At 44.4% G+C, this 12,743-nt stretch overlaps 1 protein-coding gene across 2 annotated transcripts in view; it reads right to left on the bottom strand.

Annotated features, from left to right (window-relative positions):
- FEZ2 (fasciculation and elongation protein zeta 2) overlaps positions 1-12,743 on the bottom strand; it is a 73,952-nt gene that overhangs the window by 23,763 nt on the left and 37,446 nt on the right. For both annotated transcript variants that reach the window (XM_083176048.1, XM_083176049.1), the window contains exons 3-5: positions 6,330-6,446; positions 5,530-5,674; positions 1,341-1,609 (exon numbers count right to left, since the gene is read on the bottom strand). In XM_083176048.1, coding sequence (XP_083032174.1) covers positions 1,341-1,609; positions 5,530-5,674; positions 6,330-6,446 — 531 coding nt within the window. The remainder of the gene's footprint in view (positions 1-1,340; positions 1,610-5,529; positions 5,675-6,329; positions 6,447-12,743) is intronic.

Raw genomic sequence — 12,743 nt, 5'->3', positions numbered from 1 at the left:
ATGTGAAGCACAACTGTGTGCACAGACTTTGGAAGCGTGCACAGTGCAACTTGTACCCATGTACAGTAAAAAGAAAAAAAAAAAGTCATCCTTTGCTAGATGAAAAATAATAAAGCATAGAAAAGGATGCAAGGTGGATACTGGATACACTTCAAACTTTTTTTTTTTTTAACTGTACATGGGTACAAGTTGCACTGTGTGGCTTCATGGTATGGTGCCTACTCTAAAGGAGTGTTCCCGATACCCGGCTATCCTAACCTCCATACAGCAGGAGCGAAATTGTGTCTCGAAGCGGCCCAGTGCAGCTATACGGCAGACGCTGTGGCAGAGCGTCACACAGCAAGCACCATACCATCAAGCCGCGGTGAGGAGATGGCTTACGCTGGAGTGATACAGCCGGCTTCACTACTAAAAAGCACAAGCCGAGAGGTACGGGACAGAGTGGGTGCCGCGGCTCACCTCACACCCGCATACTGCTTCTGAGCTGCGTGAGCCCTGCAGTGTGACAGGAGTTACCTGCACTATTAAAAGCGGACACTGTTGCTGAGCAATCATCATTCTGCCTAATGTGGTACTATCTGGGTTTGGCAGTGTGTACACCTATTGAGAAATCGGACAGTTCATGTTTTAAATTGACACCTGATTTACAACAAAGTTACAATGGAGTCATAAACTGGCCTCTTAATTGGCAATTTATTTCAACCTTAAATGAAATAAGGTCATTTTTTTTACCAAGTGGCTATTGCACAACAAAGATCAATTGTGCATGTGTCTATACATATCCACGGTGTATGAATTACTTTTCAAATTGATGTAATGGTTTATTTATGTGTGTTTGTGTTTTAATAAATGGTTTTATTTTGTGCACCTTTGAGCGCCCCACATTCTTTTCTTTCTTGTGCTTTCTTTGGAGGTTGGCAATCCTCCAACGTGGTGGCTGCAGGGTGACAAGCTACACCACTGTAGTCGCTAGCGCCAAAGAAATCTTTTTGTTTATACAAATCAGGGGATGATGCATCGCATGCTATTCCGTTCCCCACCACCAGGAGGGGTCCGACTCAGAAGGCGGACATGCAGCACGTCCCATCTCCGACTCCGGTTCGATGCACACGGGACCACGCATCGGATGTTATACACATGCGATTTGGCCCGATTTCACTAGATTGTCCCGATCTGCCAGAATTGGGGCGAAATCACATAGTGTATGGGGCATTAAAAGTTTCTAACAAACACACCCTCCTGTGTGAGGTCAGGTAAGAGGACATGTTTAAAGACCATTTTTTTTCTTGTTTCTTTCCAACGTGATTATTTATTGCATACTTTAACAAGCCTGTCCTTACCGTTCCTGGGAGATGACTTCGCTCTTGCTTGCCATTCTGGGTGCTGTTGCTTTTCAGCTTTTTCTTCTTTTTCACATTTTCCTTGTGTTCTTTCTGCTTGTTCTGTACTTCAATAAGGATGGAAATGAAGCTGTTTTTCACTTCCTTCTCAAACTCCAGCTCATCCCTTAAGGCCAACTGCTGCACCAGCTCTTCTGAATACTCCTTAATGGCCATCTCAATTTCTTCCAGCAGATCGTTTAACTCCGTGACAGACATGTGTTTCACCCCTTTAGAAAACCATGGTAAAATAAATAGAAAATAAACCAGAATGAATATTTTATTAATATTACTCACACACGTACTGTTTAAAACACTTCAAAGCCGACTTTTTTACCCAATCTGCCACCCAATATATAGACCCATATACAGATGGGTTGGGATCATTTGGTCGACCACAGGAAGGTTGACATTCATTCGGTCAGCCACTGAAGGTCAACAGGCCTTAGGTCGACACAAGCATTCCGTTGACAGCCAAAAGGTCAACATGGACACTATCGGTGACCCATGTCTGCTCGCCATGCTTCAGTGCATGAAATACTGCCGGCACAGGTCAACTCAAAATAACCTTGTGAAAAACCCATGTCGACCTTTTGACTGTCAACCTTCCCCATGACGACAATGCTTGTGTCGACCTAAAGCCATTTCGACCTTTCGAGGGTGTCAACCTTCCTGTGGTCGACCTAGTGACCATATATTATACAGATATATACAGTGCTACATCAGACTGTGGCATTGTACATTAGGAAGTATAACATAGCATATTATATATAATATAAAAAAAGATTAAGTAACGAAAATGAACACAGGAAGGAGGGTCCTGCATGTAAAAGCTTCCATGCTAATTGGAATCCTAACACTTTCCACTTTCTATCTTGACTGAGCAAGCGTCAGTATCAGTGTGTGATCCTGCCCAACTCCTTCCTGGTTACCTCCCCATCAATGATCAAATACTGAGTGTGTGTGATCCTGCCCACCTCCTTCCCGGTTACCTCCCCATCAATGATCAAATAACGTGTGTGTGTGATCCTGCCCACCTCCTTCCCGGTTACCTCCCCATCAATGATCAAATAACGTGTGTGTGTGATCCTGCCCACCTCCTTCCCGGTTACCTCCCCATCAATGATCAAATAACGTGTGTGTGTGATCCTGCCCACCTCCTTCCCGGTAACCTCCCCATCAATGATCAAATAACGAGTGCGTGTGATCCTGCCCACCTCCTTCCCGGTTACCTCCCCATCAATGATCAAATAACGAGTGCGTGTGATCCTGCCCACCTCCTTCCCGGTTACCTCCCCATCAATGATCAAATAACGAGTGCGTGTGATCCTGCCCACCTCCTTCCCGGTTACCTCCCCATCAATGATCAAATAACGAGTGCGTGTGATCCTGCCCACCTCCTTCCCGGTTACCTCCCCATCAATGATCAAATAACGAGTGTGTGTGATCCTGCCCACCTCCGTCCCGGTTACCTCCCCATCAATGATCAAACAACGAGTGTGTGTGTGATCCTGCCCACCTCCTTCCCGGTTACCTCCCCATCAATTATCAAATACTGAGTGTGTGTGATCCTGCCCACCTCCTTCCCGGTTACCTCCCCATCAATGATCAAATTACGAGTGTGTGTGTGATCCTGCCCACCTCCTTCCTGGTAACCTCCCCATCAATTATCAAATAACAAGTGTGTGTGTGATCCTGCCCACCTCCTTCCCGGTAACCTCCCCATCAATGATCAAATAACGAGCGTGTGTGTGATCCTGCCCACCTCCTTCCTGGTTACCTCCCCATCAATGATCAAATACTGAGTGTGTGTGATCCTGCCCACCTCCTTCCCAGTTACCTCCCCATCAATGATCAAATAACGAGTGTGTGTGTGATCCTGCCCACCTCCTTCCCGGTAACCTCCCCATCAATTATCAAATAACGAGTGTGTGTGTGATCCTGCCCACCTCCTTCCCGGTTACCTCCCCATCAATGATCAAATACTGAGTGTGTGTGATCCTGCCCACCTCCTTCCCGGTTACCTCCCCATCAATGATCAAATACTGAGTGTGTGTGATCCTGCCAATCTTTTAAAGTGGCAATCCCTTAGAAGCTAAAAGCCATGCCTTGTAAATTGTAATCAAGATCGCCCGGCATCCCGCACCTCCGGCAAATTGGAACCCAATTATATGCGCCGATATTTTAAACTTACATAGAAACGAAAAGTTATACTTACTGAATAGTAGTGGTGCGATTGTGTGCATTTGTATTGGTTGTCTTTGCATATTTGTGCTTCTGGCACCCTATTTTTTGTGCCTTTGCCCTCCCTAGGTGTGTTCTAAGCATCTACCACCTATTATTACCCCTTGTACAACTTTTTAAGCCAACCAGGGAGTCTCTTAAATACTTGGAAAGAGCGTACTGAATAAAGTGGCTATAAAATGCTAAGGAGTGCCTTCTACACACCATCTCAAAATAAACCATTGCTCACATACAACCTAGTCACATTTGTTTTACTCCCATCAAGTAGTAAGAGCCGTAGAATGCTCCTAAAATGAGAGCCCTTTGATATGACATTTGGCCGCGTGCCCACTGGCTAGGTTTCTTTCACTAGTGCAGGTCTCCAGGCATGTCATCCCCCGCAGCATAAAACAGCCTAGTGTATCATCGAAAACCAAATACTCTCTAACATGAAAGAAAGGGTATGTTTTGATTAATACATATTAGTTTCATTATTTTAGCTTTTAAACTAAAGATTGTTATGACTCTATGGTCCCACCCTCAAACAACTGTACAATGCCTTTTAATGTGGTTGCTGAGCTTTAGGTTGATGCTATGGAGCTGGAAATGTGTTTGTTTGGTTTCCGTACTATATGCAATCGTAAGAAGTCAGAAATTCCTTTGCTGGTTTACTGTGGATTTCGCTTATGTAGCCTTTATATAACCTTTGCATTTTATATTTGATGCTCATAACCTACACTTTATTTTGATTTGAATGGTGCTTTCTTTCCCCTTTTGATTCATTTTTATTTTTATTAAGTCTTTCTTGTCTCTCTAGAATTGTATATGGTACATTTTTCTCTTCCCCATGTCAAGCAAGAAAAAAAAAAATCACTGAAAAGTCACTAGTTACACAGTGAAATTATTGAGCTAGAATTCATCTACAGTATGAACTTGGTTTCATCCATGCTTGACCTGCAGTAATGCTGGAAGTGATCCACCAGGTTTGATTCTCAGTAGGACACAGCAGCAGCAGCTGCTTCTGACTTATACCAATTTGACCCCTTTCAGATCGCAAACACTGGTCGGCCCTAGGATCGCAATCCCATGTCCGCCCCAGCACTATAGCATTCACATTCAACCCAGGTTGCCCATTATACAGATGGTGATTCAGGTTTAACTCTTATAAACCCAAGTCGAATTGCTGAGTTGCTCGACCCGGGTTATAAGGATCAGCACTTTCACAACGCACTTCTTCCCGGGTTGTTACATCGGACCCGGGGTATTGCCGGGTTGCTGAGGTGCGATGTGAAAGGGGCCCTTCACATAGCACAAATAACCCAGGTTATTGCTCAGTTGACCCGGGGTAAGGTGCGGTGTGAAAGCACCAATCCTAATAACCCTGGTCGAGCAACCCAGTAATACGACCCAGGTTATAAGAGCTAAACCTGGTGTATAATGGGCAAGCAGGGTTTAGTGTGAAATTGCCAGTCCTAGGGTAAGAATCCTATGTCTGACCCGGCATTTCGATGTGTAAGCAGTAGTATTGGTGCAATAATTTTCACCAGAGTTGCACCACAATTTCTTATGCACATACAAATTTAGATGTATGGTAGCAGAAATGTAAAGGGTGCTCCCGACACTGACTTGGAGGTAATGGAGGGTGATTAAGTAAATATACACACTGAGATGGTTTGAGTTATAGGCGTAAAAAATCAGTTGTATACAGATATAGGTAGCTGCTCACATAGGAGGACACAGGGCCAGTTCTTTGTCTTTGCACACTCAGACACACTGATGTACACCCGTGAAGGGCTGTGTAGTAGCATTAGAATAGAGGCTACTACAGCACAAGATGCGAGGACAGCCAACACAGCATCTGCCCCAGAATCAGGCCCACTGGCACACTGAGTGATCGTGGCTTATACCGATCAGTTTCTTCACTTACTATCTTCATGGCTACTGTTTGTGGAAGACTTCTTGAGGGACTGGACCTCCTGAGAAAGCATAGAGAGACGGTCTGACTGAGAAGGTGTATCATCCTCTTCAGGATCAGGCGATTCCTGCATCATTTCCTCAATCTCTTCAATAACCTTCAAAAACAATGAAGTGTGACTGAGGACACATTGGTGGACATGAAGGACTGCAAACACCACCCTGGTAACAGGCTATGGAGCAGATTTTAGAAGTCTTGGAGAGAGAGGTAAAGGGTCATTTTTCAAACGGCCTGTAACATTACAATTTAGGAGCAGATTATCTGGTACTTGGGGTAAAATTAAACGTAAAAACCAAGAGTGTGAAGTAAACGTCTACAGGACACTCTACTATGACACACGTGTTAGGATTATGGCACGGGTAATCAGAAATGGGCAGAGAGAAATTCAAGTTGTTCTGAGATAGAAGGCAAGAATACCCTCAGCAACACATTTTTATTGCTCAGTTGCATTATATAGTTATATATACATATCGAGAGCACGGCACGCCATCCAGTTGTAACAAATCTTTTATTCAGCAAACAGAGCAACGTTTCAATGCTAAATAGTATTTTCGTCAGGCTGACAAATACTGCACGTGTTACATCTGCCCCACCTGCAATGCACATGGTTTTGTCCAATAGAGAGAGAATTTGCATTTGCTGGCATACAGCAGAGAATATCCAAACTGTCTAGCGAGTAGAGTTGTGGGCTGCACATCTGAAATCCCCAAAAGAGCCCAGAACCTGCAAGCTGTAATGCGCTCTTTAATTACCTGCTCTGCTGTAAAGAGTGGCTCTTCATTAATGCACGAGACGATGATGGAATGCATATCTAGTTGCTCCCTTAGCTCCTCATCATCAGACAGGTCGAGATTTAAATTATCATTCACCTATGACAAGGAAAAAAAAAAAAGGGTTCTTATAATAATATTTAATAATACTTAAGGGCCATACACACTGGGCGAATATGCCCAGCATGTATGGACAGCGATGAATGGGGAAAGCCGCTCAGTGCAAACACACTGATGCCCCTTTCAGACCGCACTTTGTAAACGGTATATTGCCGTTTTTTTACCGTTTTAAAACGGTAATCTGTGCGGTCTGAAAGGTGCAGATCCAATTAACCGGTTTGAAAATACAGTTTTTTCAAACCGGTTAAAATGCAGGGTCCTACCCGTTTCAGACCCAGTATTTTGGGATCAAAATCGGGTCTGAAACGGTATTTAGGACTCAGCCATTGAGCTGGGTCCTAAATTCAGAGCAGCGAATATTTAATGAGCACTCATTAAATATTCGCAGCACTGGAGCCGCCCCCCCCCGCGCGTGTCGCCCCCCCCCCGCGCATGTGTCGACACCCCCCCACGCGGCGCGTGTGTCGACACCCGCCATGCAGCCGGTACCTTCGTTGTGGATCCCGGCAGTGAAGTATGGTCGGGGAAGGACTTATGAAAAAAAAGCGTCTTTCAGAAAATGGCTGCCCCATAGGAAAACCTGTTTTAAAAAACTGTCTTTGGTATGGGGGCAGCCATTTTCCGAAAGTCACTTTTCTTATAAGAAAAGTGACTTTCGGAAAATGGCTGCCCCCATACCAAAGACAGTTTTTTAAAACAGGGTTTCCTATGGGGCAGCCATTTTCTGAAAGACGCTTTTTTTCATAAGTGCTTCCACGACCAACTGCAGTGCCGGATCACGCAACGGAGGTACCGGCTGCACAGGGGGGGGGGGGGGTGGCGCGCGCTGAAGACTGGCTTTGACCCTGTTTTTGGAAAGTTTCCAAAAACGGGTCTGCCAGTGTCAAAAAAACCGCACTTAAACGGTAATATACCGTTTAAGAGATGCGGTGTGAAAGGGGTTTTACCTGGCAGACCCATTTTTGGAAACGTTTCCAAATACAGGGTCAAAGCCAGTTTTGCGGTCTGAAAGCAGCATGAGTGGCTTTCCGCCTGCCTGGTGCCAAAGGAGGGGAGAGGACAGCTTTGAGCTGAAAGCCGCTCAAACTTATTTGTGCCTGAGGAATAAATAAGTAGGATTAAATGCAATAAGGAAGAGGTACAGTACAAAAATACAATATATCCTATTATGCATTAAATGGGAATGGGGTTGTTTAAATTGCTTATTTGGACTATCCAAAGAAACGGGTGCCCATCAGAGCAATTAAATGCTTTCTCCGGTTGGACGCACATAACTTCTGACTTACCCCAATGGCTAAATTGCTACCTCCAGAGGCTGCAAGCAAAATGTTGGCACCCACTGCATTTGCCCTCAAATGGCATAACAACTGAATTGCTGCTGGTGCGTGCCCTTGTGTGGCAGAAGCCTACATATCAATTGAACCACCCCCTAAGATTGATATATTCAAAACAATGTTTTTAACAAGTAATTTTGTATAAAACACACACACACACACACACACACACTAATACCACTGCAGCCTCCAGAGAACAAAGGCACCTGCCGTCATGTCCGGTCAATGTAAGTGTGCACGCGCACAATGTTTGTCAGGATCCCGAGCTGGACAGACATTTGAAGTTGCCCACCCAACTGTGTAGGCCCTCAGCAAGTGATGGACTGCCCATACACACAGCCAGATGGCCTAACATATCTACAGATCTATCTGAAGCACGCTATTCACAGACATACCGGGGGTACACACTTGCTGACGAGATCCAACTAGATCGTCCGGACGATATATCGGCCACTGTATGCATAGAATAACGTTCTATTCTGGCTGCAGTTTGAAAATGCTAAATATGGTCTCACTAAGGGGTCTATAGAAGATCAGTTCTTACCCTAAGTGGGAAGCTTCACTCAGGCAGTTCTACAGTTTACAAAACTTAAGGGCCCTTGAACCCCCCCTGGACCTTCCGTGAGAGATTCCATATGATTCTGTACTATTTTTGCATAAAATATGGTATATGATAAATTGATAGCAATATACAGTATCTTATGGAGTACAATTGTACCATAAAATGTATATCTGTTGAGCTAGATTAGGGGGCCTGGAAATGCCAGCCAAACTACCCGCAATACATCAGATTCCAGTAAATCAATAGTGCAGCACTAGTGAACTAGGGGCTCCGATCCGACACTCACGGGACCGCGTATCGATCGGATGGCAAACTGTGATATATCGCAGTTGTGTATGGCCAGCTTTAGACGCAAACAGTGTTCTACAGCAGTGGTTCCCAACCTGGGGTACTAGTACCCCTGGGGGTGCTTTGCAGACCAGTTGGGGGTACTTGATAATATTGGTAATGGCGGAAGAAGAAAAATAAGTCTCCCGATGGTGGAAGAAATCTCCCATTGCCATGGGAACAAACCATATTGCATCACTTCCAGTTGCATCTGCAGCGTCATCAGCATCTCCCTTTTCCCTGACCAGCAATCCACTGGGAGCTACCTGCACGGCCCACAGACATCAGCGATCACCTGCCCCGCACTGACACGGTGTGTAGGAAACAGCGGCATTAATCCTACAGGCGTTAGCAGGAACCCCGGAGACAGTGCACAGAGGGAACCGATTCCTGACTGCACACTACTCCTCCGCTACTCCGTAATATAAGGACACGCATACCGCTTACTTCCGCTCCACTCGTAAGTACTGTGGGTATTTCAAACTGAGAGAAGGGGTACTCATAAATGAAAAGCCTAATCAAGGGGTACAGGAGAGAAAAAAGGTTGGTTACCACTGTTCTACAGTAAAGAAGGTAATTTGTTTGTTTACAGCCCTTTAAGTGATTCGGTCATTCATTTACCCTATAGTATTACCATGTAAAAGTAACGGTTTTCTATGGATTAGGATCCTGAGAAGCATAAATTAATAAACAAAAAAAAACTAAAAGAACAGCTAAAAAAAAACAAATCGAGCTATAAAACCGCTGCTTGTGTTAATTTAGTTCCTAAATTGGTCTTTACATAGGGATATTTGTAAATGTTTCAAAGCATGATCTTGTGCCATCTGCATTCAATGGGGACAGATGACCTATTTACGCTTAGATAGCAAAATTTACACTAATTCAGTGTAGCATGAATAAGAAATGCCTGAAGTGTATTCTGTGTTTTCAAACATGCAAAATAGGGCACGTTTGGGAAATTCCCACTATCACGAATACGGAGCTAACTTAAACAAAATATATATATATATATATATATATATACTGTGGCGGGACATTGTAGTAATCCCAAAAAAATTATTTGCAGACAAGCAACGTTTCAATGCATGTGCATTTTCGTCACAATGCACATGCATTGAAACGTTGCTTGTCTGCAAATAAATTTTTTGGGATTACTACAATGTCTGGAGTGCTACGTCCACACCCGCCACAGTCTACATAACCTTTGACGGGGCACCCGACCAGCTACAGCAGCAGGGCAGTGTGCTCGGCCACGCCAAACAAGTATATATATATATATATATATATAGCCAAAGCGAAAATACACGAGGAGAATTTAGTTTTTAATCTCTCCAAAAGAACTTTATCTGCAGCAGAAACCAGTGTACTCAGTAAAGGACTTTCTTTTGTGCCTACCTACACTCCAAATGAATTCGACAGCCAGGTTGACTTATACAAATTCAGCAGGAGATTACGGCTGAGGGAACACTTCGGTGACACTGCTACAAAGGTTTCTGACCAACCAAAAATACACAGAAAATCTACTTTTGACCCCCCTTCTACTAATTGTGCAATCAAAAGCTTCACGAATTATATGGAGTCTGTCATCAAAGAATGTTGTGTCGACACCATGCACAATCGTTCAAACTTAACAGCAGATGAACAAAAAGCATTACAGGATCTAAAAAAATATGATGACATTATAATACGCTCCGCAGATAAGGGAGGAGGTATCGTCGTGCAGAATATTGAGGACTATAAAACTGAAATCAACAGACAGCTGAGCGATTCTAATGTGTATGGTCTCCTTCAAACAGACCCCACCATCCAATTTAAAAAGGAATTGGATAGTCTCTTAGAAGAGGGAGTGACATGTGGTCTCATCCCTAACGACATCCGCGAAGCCCTTACCATTGAACATCCCAAAGTCCCTCTTCTCTACACCCTACCCAAACTGCATAAGGATGCAAAAAAAAACCCAGGTCGGCCGATTATATCGGCAAGAGATTCAATCTTTTACACCACATCGCAATTTTTAGACCTGTTTTTACAACCCATTGTATGCAAACAAAATACCTATTTGAAAGACACCACTTCTTTACTGCTCCATTTAAAATCAATTTCCCCATTACCCAAGAAACTACTACTATGCACTGTAGATGTGGTCTCCCTCTACACTAGCATACCTTTACAAAGAGGAATACAAGCCGTCAGAAGAGCAGTGTCTGCCAGCGGCATCTACAATGGCCCGGACGTACATTTTTTTATACAACTTCTTGATCTAGCATTGTCTAGAAACTATTTTTTGTTCAATAGTCAATTCTACATTCAGCGCTCCGGCGTAGCGATGGGGTCTTGTGTGGCCCCCAGCTTCGCCAACATATTTATGCATGAGGTGGAGAGAAACTTATTCTTCACCAACCCTGAAGTTGCTGCCAAAATTGTTACGTTTTACAGATATATAGATGACATCATACTATTATGGGATGGCACGTGTAATGAATTTAATGAGACCATGGAGTCCATTAATTGTCTAGACCAAGACATTAAATTTACGTATCAATGCAGTGACACTTCCATCAACTTCTTAGATGTGCTCATTTCCATCACAAATGAGAATCTCATCCATACTTCAGTCTTCCACAAGCCTACCGATAGAAATACCCTTTTGTTGGGGAGTAGCTACCATCCTCCTGCACTGAAATGGGGATTACCCCATTCACAATTCCTCCGTGCGCTACGTATCTGCTCTAACAAATCTGATGCTGAAGCAGAAATTGATAAAATGACGATCAACTTTCTCACAAGAGGCTACCCCTTAAAACTACTGAGGGACACTAAATTGAAGGTACTGAATATGGACAGGGAATCTGTGCTATTACAATCGTACAAAGCAGCAGAATCCAATAGAATTGTATGGACACAGAATTACTCCCGCAACAGTGAGTCACTGATGAAGGCTGCAAGGTCCATGTGGAAACTGATAACTTCAGATAGAAATCTTCCAGCTCTCAAAGACAGCCGGATTCTGCCCTCGTACAGACGTGGCAGAAATATTAAAGATCTGATCGTTAAAAATGACATCTCCAACCTCAATTGTGTAACCAAGGTTACCAGAAAAAACGGAAATTACAGATGTCTAGGCTGTGTGACCTGCAGCAATCTGGAAATCGGGGATACCTTCTGTCATCCAAGATCAGGTTCTCTGATTAGAATAAACTACCCTTTAACATGCACCAGTAAATAAGAGGAATTTGGTACCTACCGGTAATTCCGTTTCTCTGAATCCGCAGGGGACACTGGCGTTCACGCTGGGTAATAGAGGTGGATGGCTGGGAACTGGCACACTGTAACTTTAAACAGCTGGCTCCTCCCCTCTAGTACCCACAATCCCCAGTTAGGAAAATTGGAACGAGAGGAAGGACACCAGACTACTACTGACAAATAACCACATATTTACAACATATATGCATATATACAGACAACAACAACTGTACACACATGACAACAATGACCGGCAGGCGACCAGAGTAGGGAGGGAGGCCAGTGTCCCCTGCGGATTCAGAGAAACGGAATTACCGGTAGGTACCAAATTCCTCTTTTCTCTATCATCCGGCAGGGGACACTGGCGTTCACGCTGGGGAGGTTCCAAAGATTCCCCCTTGGGCGGGAGAACTCGGAGGAGCCTGCAAGACCAATCGACCAAAATCCGCCGCTGACGAGGCGAACGTGTCGAATCTATAGAACCTAATGAAGGTGTGAGAGGACGACCAAGTAGCCGCTCTACATAACTGAACTGAAGACGCGCCTCGTCGCGCCGCCCACGACGTGCCCACCGACCGGGTGGAGTGAGCTGTGATAGAGGAAGGCGGAGCCCTACCTTCAGCCAAATAGGCCTGCCTAATAGTGAGCTTGATCCAGCGAGCTATGGTCTGCTTAGAGGCCGGCCAACCCCGTTTAAGGGCGTCATACAGGACAAATAGGCCGTCTGATTTCCTCAAGGACGCAGTTCTGGACACATAAACTCGCAAAGCTCGGACCACATCCAGGGAGACCGATTGCGGGTCGGAGTCC

The sequence above is a fragment of the Crinia signifera genome, chromosome 3, assembly GCF_055691185.1.
Source record: "Crinia signifera chromosome 3, ASM5569118v1, whole genome shotgun sequence".
In the NCBI taxonomy this organism is placed as follows: domain Eukaryota; kingdom Metazoa; phylum Chordata; class Amphibia; order Anura; family Myobatrachidae; genus Crinia; species Crinia signifera.
This window is presented reverse-complemented; position numbering and strand designations above follow the sequence as displayed.